The sequence below is a fragment of the Bactrocera oleae genome, chromosome 5 (genome assembly GCF_042242935.1).
Source record: "Bactrocera oleae isolate idBacOlea1 chromosome 5, idBacOlea1, whole genome shotgun sequence".
Taxonomy (NCBI): domain Eukaryota; kingdom Metazoa; phylum Arthropoda; class Insecta; order Diptera; family Tephritidae; genus Bactrocera; species Bactrocera oleae.
Genome location: NC_091539.1, coordinates 46,659,538 through 46,678,820, shown reverse-complemented (window position 1 = coordinate 46,678,820; position 19,283 = coordinate 46,659,538). Strand labels below are relative to the sequence as shown.

Genomic DNA, 19,283 nt, shown 5'->3' with positions numbered 1-19,283 from the left:
TATAATATATTATATAATACTATATTATATATATAATACATTATATAATACTAAATATTACATAGTTTGCAAATAATAATTACTCATTCTTAACTTGAGTTTTTTTAACCACTTATATACTGTGGCAACGCATAAATTACCAAATATTTGAGAAGGAAGAAGCGCGAGAAGTAGAACAAGAGCAAGAAAAAGATTGGCACAATTGTGGAATGTCGCAAATTGTGTTTGATTTTTAAAGAATGCGAAGAAATTGTGAAAGCATAATTTAATCATATTGAAGAGATTAAACAATTTGGTGAGTTCAGTGGATATTACTAGTTTAATTTAGACTGTTCCAAAAACTTCACTAGCCTTAAAAAAATAACAATTAAGTATCGTTATTTTTCTGGAATAAAGTTGGAATATTTTGGCGACGCTGTGGCTACAATGGCGATAGCGAGTTGGATTCTTTTTTCTTAATTTGCGAAAATTGAATTTAAGGTGTATGAAAGAAATGATTCATATACAAGTAATTTGATTGCGGTTTTGTTATTCACATATCGTAAATATTCAAATAAATGGTCTTGTGTTTATTAGTGCATATCGTGCTTCTTTGTAATTTTCTTATCCACATGTGCTTTGAATTTAGAAAATTTAATATGCATGTGAATGTAAACATTGGATTTTTATATGTTTACCAAGGAATTTTCTTGTCACCTAATTGTCAGCATTATTGTATAATTGATCAGTATATATTCAATAATCAGTATATATTTCCCAATAAGACGTCATAATTCATTCCAGCACTGAGGTGACTGAATAGCACCTGTCGGCTAATTTTTAAGCCATACATTTTATTTGCAAATAATCGATGCTATGAGGCACGAAAAGCTTATAGCGACAATTGTACAAACATGTGCGCTTGCTTATCAACCCTGTGAGTTTAGATAGCAATTAGCAAAGTTTATTTTGTGGCTGTAAATATTTTGTTGACAGTACAATCTGCTTTTGTAGCACAACGTGGGTTATTTGCACGTAATAAATGTATAAAAACATAATTTTTTTCATTTATTCTCTGTCGTCATTCTTTGAGAGCATAAAATTTTTACTGAATTTGTCTAGATTTTGAAAATATATTATAATTTTTTATTTTAGTACGTGCGTACTTAGGTCTAGGTAATCGCGCTATTTGAAATTCTTATCAACTCTTTTGTGACTTTTGACAGACATATTGTTGTTTAAGGGTGCATAATTCATTTCATCAAATCGGATGTTAATAACAATGTTCGAGGTTCATTTCTAGTTCGAACACCAGTGGCGTAATTTTGGCGTTTTGTTTGCCAACAATAAAATATCTTTGTATACCCTTTTATTCTATAAGAAATGTACCTGCGAAGGGTATGGTATCATAGCATCGGTGCAGCCGAAGTTAACATTTTTTCTTGATTTTAATTGTCGTGGAGAAAATTTAAACGTCATGGAGAAAATTTCTATGAAAGTGGCATGTTTTTGTATATGAAAATATTTTTCCAAATTGTTTATAACTATGAAACTAAACCGAAAAACTAAATTTTATATCAGCCATAGTAAAATTTGAAATGGCCCCTTCTGAATATAATGGTTTGTCTTAGGATTCGAAAAGCTTAAACAAAATATCTATCAAAAATCTAGTTTTGAATTGTTTGTATTTATTTATAATTTCAACTCAATGATAATTCCTCTTTGTATTTCAGACGCTGTTTTCTTGAAATCGTTACTACTTACTTATATGAATAAATAATCGCGCAGGGACCAAGAAAAAAAATTATAAACGGAACGAATCAATGCAAGAGTAAATGTTTGTATCAACTGAGGGATTAACGGTCTGATATAGTAGAACAGCTGAGGAGCATTCAGTTAGTGCGAAACTTGTGAGCAATCATAGTCAGATCCAGTGTTTCTCGCTCAATAGCTGAGCGCGCAAGCGCCATCCAGAAGTCAACATACTCAAAGCGTCGCTCACCAAGTATAACATTGCTGGCAAGAGTTGACGCCAACGCAATTCAAAGTTATCAGTATCCAAGAGTCGGTCGGCGTGTCGACGCCGTTGAATCACTATTCGCCAGCTTTGCCTAATAAATATGAGAAAGTAATTAACATTAGCGTGGTAGTGAATGCTGTAAAGTGAAATGTGCTGACGCGTCGCAAAAAAACTAACAGAAAACTGATAACAAAGAAATTGAGAAAAACAAAAAAAAAATTGTTTATTCAAATTAAAGTATTTAATTCTTCTGCAAACTTGTTTTTATTCGGTTACTATCGGTCTAGTCAGTGTGTTTATGCTCTACTAATATATACTAATTAAGTGACAGGAAACATTGTTCCGGTAAAAAAGAAGAATAAAGTAAAGTAAAATAATATCCCACCACCACTGACCCCACCACAAAAGTATGACAACATCAGCATTTAAAAATAAGCGTAACAACGCGGCATCCAACGATGCCGAAGCCGACGGTCACATTTCCAATGATGCGAATAACGCAGACTTAAATCACACTATGGAAAAAACAGACTCTGAGGAAGATGCTTGGTCATCAACCGGATACAACTACATAAATCCATTTGTTCATCGTTTGCAAATCGAGAATAACATCGATTTAGCAAAGGTGAGTACGTTTTAATAATGTTAATCATAATTTGTAGATATATTCGGATAATTTAATTAGATTTTAGTAAATAATAGGTTGATGCTATGCATAAGTGGCGTGTTAAAAAAATATTTGAGTCATCGCCTCTTATTTGTTTATATTCAATAGAGCTATTTGTATGTAATTTAGTGTCAAATTCAGCGAAATTAGCGTTTATTTTTAGTTGTAAACGAAAGTGAAACATTAAAGTCCACTCGCTGTACTTCATTAGAAAGGAATTTATGTTAAAATATGAAAGAAACCCGTCTCATCGGTTAATTGATTCCGCAGCATTTTTTTTTAGAAATATTCTGTAATTTGTAAAAAAATTTATATAAAAATATACATTATAACATTAAAGTTGATTCAAAACGTATAATTAAGTAATGATAACATATATATGTAGTTATTTTCAAAGTGTGGGAAAAAACTTCCCACTACAAGGTGTGTCCAAAAAATAACCGCACTTTATATTTAAATCATACAACATGCCGCATATAAATTGAGATGAAAAGATACATTCATCTTCTTTCAAACGCACCTAACGTCATTTAAATTGGACAAATGTTAAAGTTATAACAATTTCAATTAAAGAAAAGGTGTGCAATTGTTCCATTTTTACTAGAATAGTATGAGGTTGGCACCGCAACTCCATTTTTACCAAAAACAAATATAAAATGTTTTTTAAGGTAAAAAAAAAATAAATAAATAAAAATTCGCTGAAACATATGAATTGATAAAAAAAAGTTTATGTTGTGTATGAGTCGTACTCAAGTTTATACGTGGTTTGCACGATTTAAAAATGGTCGTGAGGATTTAAATGACAGCTGTTAATCGTGCTGAATTGGTGTAAAAAGTCCGTGAAATTATTGGTATCGCTGCAAATTTTACTACCAGAATTCCAGAATGTTAGCTGAGGGATTAAATACAAGTAAAAACGCTATTTGGCGAATTTAAACTGAAGATTTGGCTAAAAGTGCGCGTTTTGTTCTATTTTGTTCCACAAGAATTAAATGAAGACCAAAAAAGTAAACGAGTTTTTGGTGATAGATCGGATTTCCATCATCAACCATCCGCCATATTCGCCTGATCTATCACAATGTGGCAATTTTCTCTTCCAAAACTTAAAATTAACTTGCCGTAACCGAGGTTCTGAAGAGCATTCCTATAAATGAAATAAGCAAATCTTTACATGCTCTTATTGATCGTGCCAAACGTTGTATTGAGTCTTGTGGATCCCATTTTTAATCAATAATTACTCTCAAAGGTAGTATAATGCTCATTTTATTCTATAGCCAAAAACTGCGGCTATTTTTAGGACGCACCTTGTATCCAAAGAGTCTCAGAGAGACTTCATTTCTCAAAAATCCGGTTTTATACTTTGAGATTTATAGTACCCATTATTGCTTGTATTCTATTCAACTCTTGTTCGAAAGAAATTATTGCATATCGTCTTTATTTCTTTATCTGATTATTTGTTGTATATCCAGAGATTCCTGCAGAAACACTTTCGATTTTATCTTAGTATTTCGAAATTAATGAGGAAAACTTTCATATTTTCCTCAATGGCTGGTACAATTAAATTTAGTAGACAAATTCATACTAGGAATACAAATGTGCACCAGTTGCATTATCATTGACATCATAAACTCGCACTCGGACTTCAATGCGACCGTTAATTTATATAGCAACTTCGTCATGCTTACACAAAAGTGCCACCCCTCGTTGACTACTAATAAGTGAGTGCTTAACACTAATGTGTTTAAATTAGATTTAGCATCATCAGATCATACGATTTGTTTTCTGTTGCATGTTGTTTTCACTTTCGTTTTTTGTTCTTGCTTATTTATGTTTTTTAGAGCAAAACTAGTAACATCTGGTAAGCTCACTAAAGCACCTAAATTCCGTGCAATTTAGCAAAACAAACGAACTAACTGTTCGACCACCTAGTGTGAGACCACTTGGTGAGTCTGTTGTCTACGATAAAAATGCTAATAATATACTCTGGTGCTGTTTCGCTTAGTTCACAAAAATGATAGTATCAGTAGTTACTAGTGTTAACAGTTGGAAGAATATGGTCAAATACTCGATAAAAAAAAACATATACTTTATTTAATAACTTGTTACATACTGCTTATTTTTTGGCAGAAGATATGTTGATAATCCAGTCCAGTGTTGACAGTGTTTGGCCGGATAAAAATCCGTTCTGACTGGGCAGACTTAACATCATGTCGGGGTTCCAGTTTTTTTATGCCCTGAACAGGGTATATTAAGTTTGCCACGAAGTTTGTAACACCCAGAATCAAACGTCGGAGACCATATAAAATATATACATAAATGATCAGCGTGATGAGCTGAGTTTTTAAGATATCGATCTGAAATTTCGCCAAGAAGCTGCACATTCGTCGGAGTGCCGATATCGGACCACTATAGCATTTAGCTGCCATACAATCTTACTCTACGATTGCCTATTATTTTTCCTTTGAGACATAAGGAGCGAAAGTAGTCGCTGGAAGCCAGGTCAAAAATTCGTTGCTATTTTTGGTTGATTGGGAGCTTGCCCACTTTGCAAAGAGTTTTCGCAGATAATATATAGCAATTAATCCAATTTTCCATACACTTGTTATAAACCTCGGCTGTATGAAGCTTGTTTTTTTCGATTTAGGCTAACTTTTGGACTGTTTCTTTAACCTTTTCGACTTCACGACCTTACTGAGTGCTTTGTACCACTCAAATAAAATACTTGTTTTCATGATAAAGTAAACTCCCCAAAACACGTCTGCGACATTTTCAACAATTCCGTATTTTTGATGTTAGCTCTCTTTTTACTTTAATTGATATATGGAGATCAAACTTCACACGAATATAAAATAGAAAAAAATTTTATTGCTTCGAGCGACTAGTTTATATATATATGGTATATTAAATCTGTTGGTCTTGTTTGGTACCCACCTTGAGTTTATATTTCTATATCTTGACCTCGTAGTGGCCGAAAATACCAAACCACTTGATCTCTTCAGGCATCCAAGTCCAAGTTTGCAATAAGAAATGTCGGTCAATGAAATGAAAAAAAAAACAAATAGCTTTTACTTATTTGACCCACATTTCTTGCATTAAGCATGCAAATATCCACCAGTTTCTTTGCTTACGACAAATGCACTTGTCTGCATTCAGCGCCTCAGCTAGTGTTGTTGTAATGTTGAAGTCCGATTACGTTACATAGCAGCCCTTCGAGGACTCACCGAATACCATACCTTTAGGCGGTATTCTGTATTAAACTTGGGCTTTTCCGTTGAGTTCAAAGTTTGTTTTATTTATTTTTATTTTTTAATTTGTCTCTGCTTTTTGTCTTTCACTGCTGTTTTCAATGTCGACATTGATTGTGCAAATGTGCAAATACTCGTACATACATATCTACGCGTGTGTATGCCGGCTGGTTTTGCGATGCCACCATGACATGAACGAAGCGGAAAGAAAAATTTGCACACACATGTTTATGTATATTTATAAGTATAGTCTGATATATTTTTAAAAATAAAACAAGACTCATGTATGTATGTATTTACTGTGCCACGAGCTAAACCACTAAACATGTCTATAAGGTATGTATGTAGGTACACATGCCTAGTAGATATGCTCAAATATATAGGATTTACTTTTGATATTTCTTTTTTTTTAATTTTATTTTTAAAACAATTTTTTTGGGTACATAAATACATACCCTGTTGGAAAAAATAACAGAAGCATCCACACCTGTGCTTAAAACCATATTGTTGTAGTACGGAATTTATAAAAAAAAACTTAAAAACGAAAAAAAATTAGGGAAATTGCTGAGTTAATGCACTGCTCTGTTAAAAAGTGTTTTCTGCAGTTCACTTTAAAGACACACCGGAGAAACGGAACAGGAAGCGAGGAAGTTTGATGACCTTTTGAATCGTACAAAAAACATAGTTTTTTTTATCAAAGGACTTCAAGAATACCTTGCAGGGATCAGTGTCCAGTCTGACTATACGGAAAAGACTAATTTAAAAGTATGTGAAGGCACGTTCAGCTAGAAAAGTTCCATTGCTAAGCAACAAAAATATCGTATAAAGATTGTCTTTGGACACACATAATACGTCAAATTGGAATGACGTGCTGAAACTGAAACTATAATTAATTTGTTCGGATATGATGGAAAAATATATGTAAGACGTCAAAAAAAAAAAGTAATTCATACTGCCTTCGATCCTAAACACACCATAAAAACTGTCAAACATGGAGGAGTTAATATCATGCTATGTGGATGCTTTTCTGCCTCAGAAGTTGGTCCAATATTCTGGATAAAAGAAAAAATGAGTGCTCTATAGACTACGTTAATATACTAGAGAAGGTGCTGCTACCATATGCTGAGGAAAAAATGGCCTTCAAATGGGAGTTAATGCAGGCTAATGACCCCATACATTCTTCAAAACTTATTAAGAAAAGGTTCCAGGACCAAAAAATTAATGTAATGGAGTGGCCAACCCAATCCCTTGACCTAAATCCGAACACTTGTGAAGGATATTAAAAAAGAATCGGAGGCTTTAAACCGAAAAATAAGGAAGAACTTTGGAAAAGGTAAAATGCGAGTGTTATGTCATTGATCCCTCAACTAGTGCCAATATGCAGTTATAAAAAATAAAGGCTGCACCAGTAAATATTAATTACATATGAATTTTAATAAGATAATTTATAAAAACAGGCTAACAGAAAATTAAAAAACTCCTTTATTCCTTATAATGAAGTATACTCATATCTATGTTAAAACACAAAAATTAAATAAATATTACTTTAATTTTGTTACAAAATATTTGAAGCCAGTGAATTCAACCAGCTTTTTTCTATTATTTTTTCAATACTGTACGTACTTGTATATGCTATACATTAGGGCTCTTAAAATTATTCGAATAACCTGAAAACCGATTATTCGAATATCCGGTTTGTAACCGTTCGTATGAATATTAACCGATTAATACTATTCGAATAGTCTGATTACTACGACCATCAATTAGTTGCTCTGCTTTGAACATTTTAATAAAAGAAAATTGTTTGGAATTCAAGCAGCCATTGATTTTTTTTTTTTTTTTTGAAACCGAACTGCAAACCGAACATTATTCGAATAATGCCATATCCGGTTAATCCGGTTGTCGATTATTCGAATACCAAGAGCTCTACTATACATTCTATATAAGTATGGTACATACAGTGTTGGACAAAAAAACAAGAACAGTCGCGATATACTCCCGCAATTTGGAAGACATAAGGCTTGAAATATATATTAAAATATCTTACATATTGACCGATATATATGGTCGGAATCCAGCCAAAAGTTCTTGTTCTTATATACAGGTATATAGGTGCTAGGGGTAGCATTGATCCATTATATACAGTTTTGGCTTTACTACATATAACCAGAATACTGTAAAATAAAGGAATTTAATAAAAATTTTATATATGGGAAGTAGGCGTGGCAGTAGACCGATTTCGGCCATTTTCACACTATGGTATAGCATAAAGCGTCGGGATCTCGAAATTTCAAGCACCAAATTTGAAAATGTTAGCGTATTTAATGAAACATAGGAACCTAAAGGTGAATTCTCCAACTTTGAAAACGGCTACTATGAAGATTTTTATTTGGTGATTTATCGGACTTAGTAGTTTTCAATATTCTCTAGGGCAAATTTAGTTGATATAGCTTTAGTAGTTTGTGAGATATGTATATGGTGTTTTATAGACATGTGTTTTTCAAGAAGAAATAAAACGCATATAGTTATTAATGATGTCGGGCAAATAAGCGACTTCACATGACCTCACAAAAAAAAAAGTCCAGCGGTGTTAAAGCGCACGAACTTGGCGGCCACGCGACAGGTCCACGACGTGAGACAATGCGCTCACAGTTCCCCTTAATAAATTGATTGTTTCGTTGGCTGTATGGCATGTAGCGCCGTCTTGTTGAAACCAAAGGTCGTCCACATCAGTATTATTCAATTCAGGCACGAAAATGTCATTAAACACGGCTCTATAGCGTTTCCTATTGATTTCCACGCGCTTAATGGTCGTTCGGCTTTAATTCTTGCACGAGTTGGATTTTGTAAGCCCGCAAACCAAGATCCTTCCGCAAAATCTTTCACAAAGCGGATGGCCTAAAGCAGCAATAACGTCTTCGGCGAGCACTGTACGTCATCTCTGAAATTGCGCTTAATCCACTGGGGTAAATGTAGTGCGAAACCAATCCATGGTTGCTCGTATTACCGACTTAGCGCGCGAACCGAACCATTATTTTGGTAATAAATTTGCACAATTTGCAACCGTTGTTCCGTGGTAAGTCTGTTCATTATAAAATGACAAACCAAATTGAATATAAGGGGTTCGGGGTAGTCAGAGGCAAGACAACATGAGAATTTTCAGTAAATTGTTTTTGCTATTACATCATGTTATTTTATCGATTCTTCGATCAGGCCCGAATTTATTATGTTTTCTAAAAGCTGTATAAATTTCATTAAAATCTACTGAGCGGTATTCGAGTTACAGTTGTCATCAAAAAACATAGTTTTGAGAAAAACGCATTTAAGTGCTAGCTACCCGTTCCCGAGCGCTTTGAAGTGCCCAAGCGCTCTTTGTTATTTGTCGAATAACTCAAAAAATAATTATCGGATTTTCAGAGAATATTTTCAAGATATTAAACATAACAAAAATGCCAAAAAAATGGATTTTTTGAAATTTCTGAGTATCCCTAACCCCATCATCAAATAACTGTCATAAGGACCAACTCCGAAAAAATATTTATCTCATAGAAAACTACACGTCTAAAAAATACACCCTTTACATTAAATTTATTAGGCAGGCAAGCCACAGATGCCCTTCTCTACTGCGATTATAGTTTGATCTCTTAATTTACGGCTTAGTTATGGCGTTTTAAAGTTTTTCGATTAACGGCATTTTATGGGCAGGACAGTACTCCGATTCCGTCCATCTACTGCACCGACTTTTTTTATAGTGCCAAAGAAGGAAAGTTTCATCAAGATATCTTAAGTTTTATTCAAGTAAAAGCTTGTACGTATGGACCGGCGGGCGGACATACAGTAATCTGGAATTCAACTCGTTTCGTCATTCTGATTATTTATATTATATACAAACACATATAACTCTATAACTATCTTGTTTAGGTTTAGGTGTTACGAACATCCTTTATGTGAACAAAGCACTTGCTCACGTGCGTTTTTAACAAATGTTCGGATTAAATACACATGCACATTATGAACTTAAATTAAACATCTTTTTTGCTTCAACGATAAGAAGAAATTAGAAATGTTTATTATTCGTAAAATAATAAAAGTAAAACAAGCACTAATTGCAATGTGAAGTAGCCAAATTTATATCATTTTCTGTGAAGTGCAACAAATCGAAATTTAGTTTTGTAATAAGTACATTATTAACGGTAGCATCGTTTACTTTTGAACCATGTTTACTTAAAATTAGTGATAAAGCGCTTAATGCCCACTGAAACCGGGGTTGCTGGAACAGCTAAAACGACTTCAGCAAGTTTTCTGAGCTCATTATCTAGGGAGTATGTCTTCCAGTAGCACAATATATCAGTGTCTAAAGACAGCTTTCTTCCACTCGCAAATGCCTTTAACCCATGTCGAAAATTTGGAACTACTTCCGATTCACGTGTCGTCTGCATCAGCTCTTCACAATTATGTCTTTCGGGGCAGTGGCTTGATGTAGAAGGCAAACGATCAGTATGCTGTAGATTCCGATTTTGAGGACTGAACGGCATGTGATCTTGCAGCCGCAGCATATTTTCATAAGTTTTTATTAGATGATTTTAAATAAGTAAAATTGTGTTAGTAAAAATTTAAAAAATGTAACTTTTATACCTCGGCATTTAATTTCTCTTGTGCAGTCAACATAATAGAGCCTTGAAAATTAAAGCGCGGATATAAATATCATGCCGTAATAAATGCATTATTGTCCATTAGTTGTTGTTTCCGGGTTTTCATGGCATCAAGTAGTTGTGCAGCGTATGAGACTGTAGTATCAAGATCACTTCACTCCAATTGACACGACAACCAATCTCTGTAAAAATCTCAAAAAATATATTGTTCGCTTTGCATGCACAGATGCCAGAGGTTGGAAAGCTTTAACGAAATTCGATACAAAATCCCAGTGAAAATCTTCTATGTCAGTGCATTAGATTTTTGAAGGGAAGGAACCATGACATATGTTGAGTTCCAACGCGTTAAGTCGTCTAGTACAGGCATTTGGGTATTGCTACATTCCGCACGAATTAATGTACGAACTCGCTTTATTAGCGTTCTACATTCCTCCTATGAAGGACCAACTGTTTTCAGTCATCAGCAGCAAGCTGTAGCATATGAGCTACGCATATTACTATGGAAAATACGAACTCAATTATTCTTTGTAATACTTCTTCTTCATCTACAGCAGTATCCGACTCTTGCAAGATTCTAGCTTCCAGCACATCCTGCAGTATTTTGCTTGCCTTGACAATATTGGCTTCATTGTCGATAGTGTTGGAGTATAACTGCTCTAGCTCCAAACCATAGGTGTCCAAGCAGTTTAGTAATTGTTCTCTTGCTCTTAAGTTTGCCACGAAGTTTTTAACAGCCAGAGGGAACGTCGGAGACCCTATAAATATACACATAAATGATCAGCCCGACGAGCTGAGTTGATTTAGCCATGTCCGTCTGACTGTATATATACAAACTACTCCCTCAGTTTTCAAGCTATCGATCTGGAATTTTGCACCTGTCCTTTTCTCACTAAGAAGGTGCTCATTTGTCGGAACGGCCGATATCGGATCACTATAGCATATAGCTGCCATACAAACTGGACAATCGGAATTAAGTACTTGTATGGAAAACTTTTTCATTTGACGATGTATCTTCACGAAATTTGGCATGAGTTATTTTCTAAGGCAACAATGTAATCTCCGAAGCAATTATTCAGATAGGATTACTATATCATATAGCTGCCATACAAATTGAACGATCGAAATCAAGTTTTTGTAAGAAGCCTTTGTATTTGTGAAGGTGCAACCGAAGTCAACGTTTTGTCTTGTTTTAAGTTTATAATTTGTACGTGCATGTGTTCTAAAACTTTTTTTGCACGCGCATATGCTCTATACCGAAATGCACATACATGAGCAAGTGTTTTTATGACAAATTTTTAAGACTCATATCTAGATACATACATACATACGTAATAATGTTGAAACATATCGGAAAGCACACACATAAACTTTGAGGTAGTGAAATCAGATTTAAAAGCATTCACATGTCTATAAACAATATGTGTATTGATGTGCTGTCAAGGATGACATTATACGAAACTCTTTGATTCGAGAGAAAGCAGTCAAAACCCACATTTTTTAGAACATTTGTCAATCATGCCACTGTTGAGAGAAAATAGATTGCGTATTATAACAATAATTTTTGGGAATTTTGCATTTCGATATTATTTTAAGGTTCTGGGTTTCCGAGTACACCTATATCACGCATATGCATACATACAGCCCCAAATACGTGTATTCAAATATTTTGAATTTAAAAAAAGAATAGCAAACAAACTTTAGTTGCACGTTATTCGAAAGTATTTGTGTCGTTTCTTGAAATTTCGTTTTTGTAATCAGTTGTATGGGATATATGTTGCCCGATCAGGCCGATTCCGACAAATTATCAATAGAATTTTAAAATGCACCTATATATTAAATTTCATTTGGATACAAAAAATAAATTTCAACTAAAAAATCGAGAAATCGGTTTTAGACCCATATTCTCTTAGGCAAAGTTGTTAAGAATGATCCGTAGTACATCTCCCGCATATTTGGCTCCCTGTAAATCAACTCGCTCTAATGTGTATGTATTTCTTATCGATGAGTAATTTTTCTTTTTCAGGAATTAAGCAATTTGGTTTGCAATCAGTGGTTGAATATTTATGTAATTTTCCATGGAAAAAATTGTGCATATTTTTATATGTGATTACTTAGACACACTTATACATGTGCACACATACATATGTATATATGTTTTAAAATGTTTTTGTCTCAATGATTTTTCATTTCTTTCACTTATTTACGAACGCATGTATGGTCGTGTACAATAGCTATTAATACGTATTTTGTTAAATTTAATTTTAAAAAAATGCGAAATACACCCACTCATTGACGAGCTCGTTTTGTCATTTATTAATTTCTTGAATGTTATTAATATTCTTAAGGGGCACACTTAATGTGATATTTGAAAAATGTTTTGTATATTTCGATAGTATATATTTTTAAAAATAACATACTCAAATTGTCAATTAATATTTCAAATATTTTTTGAGTTATCGCCTTGCTGCTCAGCTCGATCAGTTTATTTTTAAATGCGTTTATTCTAAACCACATGTTTCAAATTGGCTGCAGTTCTAACTCAAATCCAATTCATCCGATCGCTTTGATTTTTCTGCTTATTTTGTATATAATTCTCTATATAGTGGACCCTTCAGTTTTTCGCCAAAAATCATCTAATTTTCAAACAAAATTTCAAAGTCTGTCATTTGGTTAAATTTAAATTTTTATTAACAATCACTCATTGCATATTCAATACCTTACAGATTAATAGCTTTTTCCATTTTTTGCCATTAACCACAATGAAAGCGGCAAACACTGTAGCAGTGGAGAACCTGTTCTTTTTAAGTAACTTGGAAAATAGCGAATAGCTCAGTAAAAATTTAACTTTTTTGAGTATGTACAAGTATATTCATTAACTACATATACATATATAAATATATCCTCAAAATTTTAAAACATTTCATGCAGCAGTTTTCTTAAAAAAAAAAAATAAACTTTTTTTAGCTAGTCACTCTAGGTGTACTCCTAAAATGATGGGGGTGTGGGGTGTTTTTACTTTTCTAAGTTTAGAAGTTTGTAAATATTGCTCCATGTACATAAGTACCATCGGGTAAAATTTGAGCCGGACTGGTCCATTTAAACTGTGCGCGAAACCGAATCATGGATACAGAAAATTTGAATTTGTTGCAGAAGTATTTTGGGGAGTCTCCTTTATTACGAACACAAAGATTTGAGTGGCACGAAGCATTCAGTGAAGGTCATAACTCATGTTAAAGAACAAACTTAGAGAAACAGTGCTTGAAAATCGTGGTGTTTGTATCAGAGAGATAGCAGAGGATCTCAATATCTTTTATGGCTCGACTTAACACATTTTGGTTAATGTTTTAGGTATGAAACGTGTTAAATGTTCATTAGTATTAGTATTGAATCATGGGTTTCAGGTATTTGTTCATAGTATATTCAGCGTTCTATTGTCGTCCCAATTGACGATATAATTTTTGACATATTGTCATAACTCCGCACAGTGAAATTGATAATTCTTGTTATCTTTTCACAAGATCTGTTCGAAGGTTTAAAACTAAACACTTCCGTAGGTTCTCAGTGCTGAAGTAAAAATGTTAAAATAAATTATCTAATCGATGTTGAGTGTTCTAAGAATCACTTTTAATTACAAATGTTTTGCTTCCGCGATAATCAGCACTCTTTCGAACAGCTGATTGTAAATCATTCAGTGTATTTTAGGTATAAGCAAACAAATCAAATTTATTTATACTTTGTTTATACAATTTTTATTGTTTTTTGTTTGCAGATTTACGTGCTAACAGTGCTTTTGATGCCGATTCGCGTATTCGGCTGTCTTCTCTCACTTCTATCCGCATGGATGTTTGCCTGCATCGGCTTGTACGGTTTGACGCTCGACGATTTAAAGGCGAGCCCCATAACCGGCTGGCGAAGGTAAATATTTCGAAAACACTAAATTACAAATGTATTTTTAAAGTTTTCACGGATTTGCCACATTTCAGACAATTTCAACGCATAACCTCCGGCGCCATGCGTACGCTCTTCGCTGCCGGAACATTTCATCATGTCAAATTGACTGGCGAACGTGCGTCACCGAAGCAAGCACCCATCATGGTGGTGGCGCCGCACTCTTCGTATGTTGATTCGATCATTGTGGTAACAACTGGTCCACCATCGATTGTGGCGAAGCGTGAAACCTCTGATATACCTCTGTTGGGCAGTAAGTACATCTCACCATTAAAATGTGTCGTATTTTTCTTGACGAAATATATATACGTATATACTAATTTGTACATCCCTAAGAAATCATTAATTTCGCCCAACCCATTTATGTGCAACGCGAGGATCCCAATTCTCGACAGAATACGATACGTGAGATTGTAGAGCGTGCACGCTCTGAAGAGGAGTGGCCACAAGTAGTTATCTTTTCTGAGGGCACGTGTACCAATCGCAAGGCATTGATTAAATTTAAGCCTGGTGCATTCTATCCAGGCGTACCTATACAACCAGTATTGCTCAAGTATCCTAACAAATATGATTCATTCACGTGGACTTGGGACGGTCCAGGCGTGTAAGTTGACTCTTAAATATTTTATTTATTTTAAAGTTCGGTTTTTATTATATTTGTCTCCTGAACAGGGTGTATATATATAAATGATCAGCGTGACGACCTGAGTCTATTTAGCCATATCCGTCTGTCTGTATATACGCTAAACAGTCCCTCTGTTTTTGAGATATCAATCTGAAAATTTGCAGAAGTCCTTTCCTCCCCGAAAAGCTGCTCACTTGTCGGAACCGCCGGTATCGGAGCACTATAGCATACAAGTATAGCTGCCATACAAACATACCGATCAAAATCAAGCTCTTGTGCGGATAGATTTTTGAATTGGAATTGAAGGCTACACTACAATCTCTGAAGAAATTGGTCACCTCAGATAATTCTAGCATATAGCTGAGATAAACATTTTATTTAAAGAAATATCTTCACGAAATTTGGCATGAATTACAGATCGGACCATATAGCACACAGACGTCATGCAAACTGACCGATCAAAATCAAGTTCTCGTAAGGAAAGCGAACTTAACTTTTTCTCTTGTTATATTTGGTTATTGTTTTTACCTTCGACTTCGCTCCGCAATCCTTCAGGCTAACTAGGCATTGACATAATGTCTTAATTAACTATAGACTTCTTTGGTCGGAAATATTTAAAGAATATTATATTTTTGTGAGCCCGATTTGTTTTTACCAAATCTAACAAGAAACACGAAGAGTTCATGGAGGTGGTCTTTCTTGATAGGTCGAACCACCGAGTTTATTTCTAAGACTTAAAAGCTCTTCATAAAAAAAAAACACCCACTCTAAACGGCGTTTAAAGTTACAGGATCCTCCATTTGATAAGTAATTAGTTTACATTTTACCTTTTTATTTTATTTTCTATATATATATATATATATATATGTATACTCAATTGATTTTGTTACTTTTTAGTCTGAAACTACTTTGGATGACAATGTCGCAATTCTATAGTCGTTGTGAAATCGAATTTTTACCGGTGTACACACCGTCTGAGGAGGAAAAGGCTGATGCGAATTTATATGCGAATAATGTGCGAGATGTTATGGCTAAGTAAGTGCGAGATACGACTTAACAGTTATATGTTTATTTTAGCACATTTTGAATTTTCATTAATTTGAATTCTTCTTTTCATCTTTCATCCTACCGAAAGAGCGCTTGGTGTGCCTACGTCAGAATACTCTTTCGAAGATGTGATTACAATGAGTCGTGCCAAAGATATGCGTGTGCCCTTCCCTGGCGATATTATTGAAATTGAACGGGTGCTTTACAATTTGGGGTAAGTTTAAGGAGATGCATGCCAAATTATATTCTTTGTCGTTTTTCAATAGGAATGAAAAAAAACTGTATATCACATAATGATCACTCTTATTTCTGAGCAAAATATCAAATAAGCTTAATTCGAATTAAGCTACAGTAGTTACGATCCCAAGTAAAAATATTACCCTATATTTCTTTTATTGAATTTGGAAGTTCGGATTCTAAATTTTTAATTTAATCCTTCGTTTTATATTTAAATATATATAATATATTAACATTTTTTTTTACCAATCGCTAATTTTGCTTTATCCTAATTTCCATTTTTACAGTTTACTCCCAGATTCCGTGCGTGATCAAGAATTAGTTGCGGATTTTCTTAGCATAAACAATACTGACCGTTTAGACATATTTACCTTTGCTGAACTACTGCGGATCGATCCCAAAAATTCGCAACTTCTCCAGCTTTTTGCTTTACTAGATCATGTAAGATTTGTAAATATCTTCTTTGTATATATCTTGAATTATTCGCTGTTTTTCTTTTGCAGCATCACAAGTACACAATCAATTTGAAGAGTTTTCTTTTATGCTCACAGTTTTGTAAACTAAAGAATGAAGAGATTATCGTGTTTCTGCGTGCCATAGCTAATGTAAGTAAAAAGCCTTTTATTTTGTTTTATTTAACCTCTATTGACACATTATTTCTACATTTGTACGAGTGTGTTCATTTATTTGTCGGTAGTTTTTTCGTATTGATTTTAGAGACGCTCCTTAAAATTGTTACCCATATTTGGTGTGTACAGTTTTTAATTTTTGTAGAACAGTTTGAAGAGAACAACTCGATTTTTAGCGAAAAAATCGCCTAACTTTTTATTGTAAAATGAATTTTCTAACAAAACTATAACTAACTCTCCGACATCTAGCGCTTACCATATATTATCCATTATAATATTTACTTCCAAAAGCATTAAATTATCAACTTTTTATTAAAAATTTTCAGTAAAAATACATTTTATTGTTTCAAGTCATATGTTGTTTCACCTATACTACAGAATCTTGTGTATATTTGTTAGGTGAAAGAGATTAATGGAATTCTTTATCTCTGAGATACTTTAAATTACAAATGTATAATTTCACCAAGAATACATACATTTATTCTGATTTACCGTTTTTGCGATGTTTAGAAGTTTTACTGGGAAATTTCTATTATTATGCTAATTGTTATGAAAGCCTTATTAAAAATTGATACCTAAATTCTAATCGTTCTGCCGATATACACACCGCAGGTAAAATATTCAAAACCTATCTTCATGGAAGCACAATGAAAGTGATTAAGTTGTGTCTTTGTTAATCATGCTACCTGTGTTTTTAACCTCTAAAAATACCAGTAAAAATCCTAATATTTTTGTATAAAAAGGAATAAACTTTTAAAAGTTAGCATAGTTGGGTTCAGAAATTTCACAGCATAAGTTCTCATCGAGAACCACTCCGTTCTTATTTTTTTAGCAATTTTATTAAAATTTTATTTATTCTAAACATGGGTGGAATGCTATCTAGAAGACGCGATTCGTATATTCAAACATCACCAGATGAATATCGTAAAACATATATTGAAAAACCGCTGGAACGTGGTACCACTTTTAACGACAAACCGACTCGTGCCTCTTTAAGTGTCCGCTCTGTCAAGTCACGGCAGAAACGTCAAAAGCGCGATTCTACCTCTTCTCTATCGAATCCACGTACTATTTTACCGATAAAAGAGGAGAATATCGCTTCACAGAAAATGACAGATGCCGCGACCGATCAACATACTCCCAAAGGCTTCCCATTCTACACTGAGTTGAACATTTAAAAATTTGATTAAACATGTCATAAGACAGGTGTAAAATACTCGTAACTTTGTAAATGTTTGGTCCAATTCTTGAAATACAATACTATTATGTATTCAATTAAAAATAAAATAATAAAATTTAAAAACCCTAACCCCCTCTTAAACTAATTTTCCATACACTTGTTATAAGCCTAGGTCAGGATGGCCATCAATGCCTTCAACGAGTGTTGCGTCGATGCATAGGAGATGTTGCGATCCTCTGCTATTTTTAACAGTTCCACTTCTTAAATTCTAACTCTAATTTATTAAAATTAAAACACGCTTAATTTTCATACCTTCTAAAACTAATTTTAATCGTATAACGTTAGGAATGGATTAGTCAAGATATTTACCCCTTCATTCGATTGCTACGATTTCATCAAAATATGATTATTTTTAAGTTTTGAATGTTTGTATCATGTTTAAGCATAACTTGAGACTAAATTGGTGTAACTTCGAATTATGAATATAAATAACATGGCTCCGTTGCCTTCCAATGTTTATAACTACCCCACGTGGGGTGTAATACTATTTGAAACACTTAACTCATGTTCACCACATTTATATGCACCATGCGCTTATTGATCGACTACGCGATAAGTCTCCTACAAAAAACATTTCTCATTACTAACTCATTTGCTTTATCTGAAGTTATAAAATATTTTGGGTGTTAGCCCGCTGTGTTTGATGCGTAATATTAATTTATACCCTCCCAGCTCTACGCGGAGTCAACACAACGTATTACACGTCAAAACTTCGCACGCATACTGAGGCATACAGGTAAAATGACGCCGGAAAAGTGCGATGCATTATTCTTTGCCATCGATAGCACGAATAAAGGCTGCATTTCATTTGGTGAGTATGCTAAGTTTTACCATTATTATTATTTATTAATCATATATATATTATTTTTCATGTAAAAGATGAGTTTGAGCGCTATACCAAGGATCATCCGCAGTACAAATTCCTTTATAAGAAGCAGGAGCACTTGAGGCGGACACAAGCGGGCGGTAATGTAAAAAAGCAAATTTAGAAAAA

At 33.8% G+C, this 19,283-nt stretch overlaps 1 protein-coding gene and 1 pseudogene across 2 annotated transcripts; one reads left to right on the top strand and one right to left on the bottom strand.

Moving 5' to 3' along the window:
* Positions 1 to 166: 166 nt before the first annotated feature.
* On the top strand, positions 167 to 19,283 carry LPCAT (lysophosphatidylcholine acyltransferase). Of its 2 annotated transcripts, none has more exons than XM_014232939.3 (11): positions 167 to 295; positions 1,713 to 2,624; positions 14,333 to 14,478; positions 14,547 to 14,764; positions 14,848 to 15,115; positions 16,034 to 16,171; positions 16,272 to 16,397; positions 16,708 to 16,861; positions 16,924 to 17,025; positions 18,962 to 19,100; positions 19,169 to 19,283. In XM_014232939.3, exons 2-11 carry the CDS (start codon positions 2,409 to 2,411, stop codon positions 19,276 to 19,278), a joined length of 1,617 nt encoding a protein of 538 aa, XP_014088414.2. In that variant the 5' UTR covers positions 167 to 295; positions 1,713 to 2,408; the 3' UTR covers positions 19,279 to 19,283. The 2 variants fall into 2 exon arrangements, with proteins under 2 accessions (XP_014088414.2, XP_014088415.2); XM_014232940.3 differs by lacking the exon at positions 167 to 295 and adding an exon at positions 1,475 to 1,599.
* LOC138857305 (uncharacterized) lies at positions 10,014 to 11,334 on the bottom strand (annotated as a pseudogene).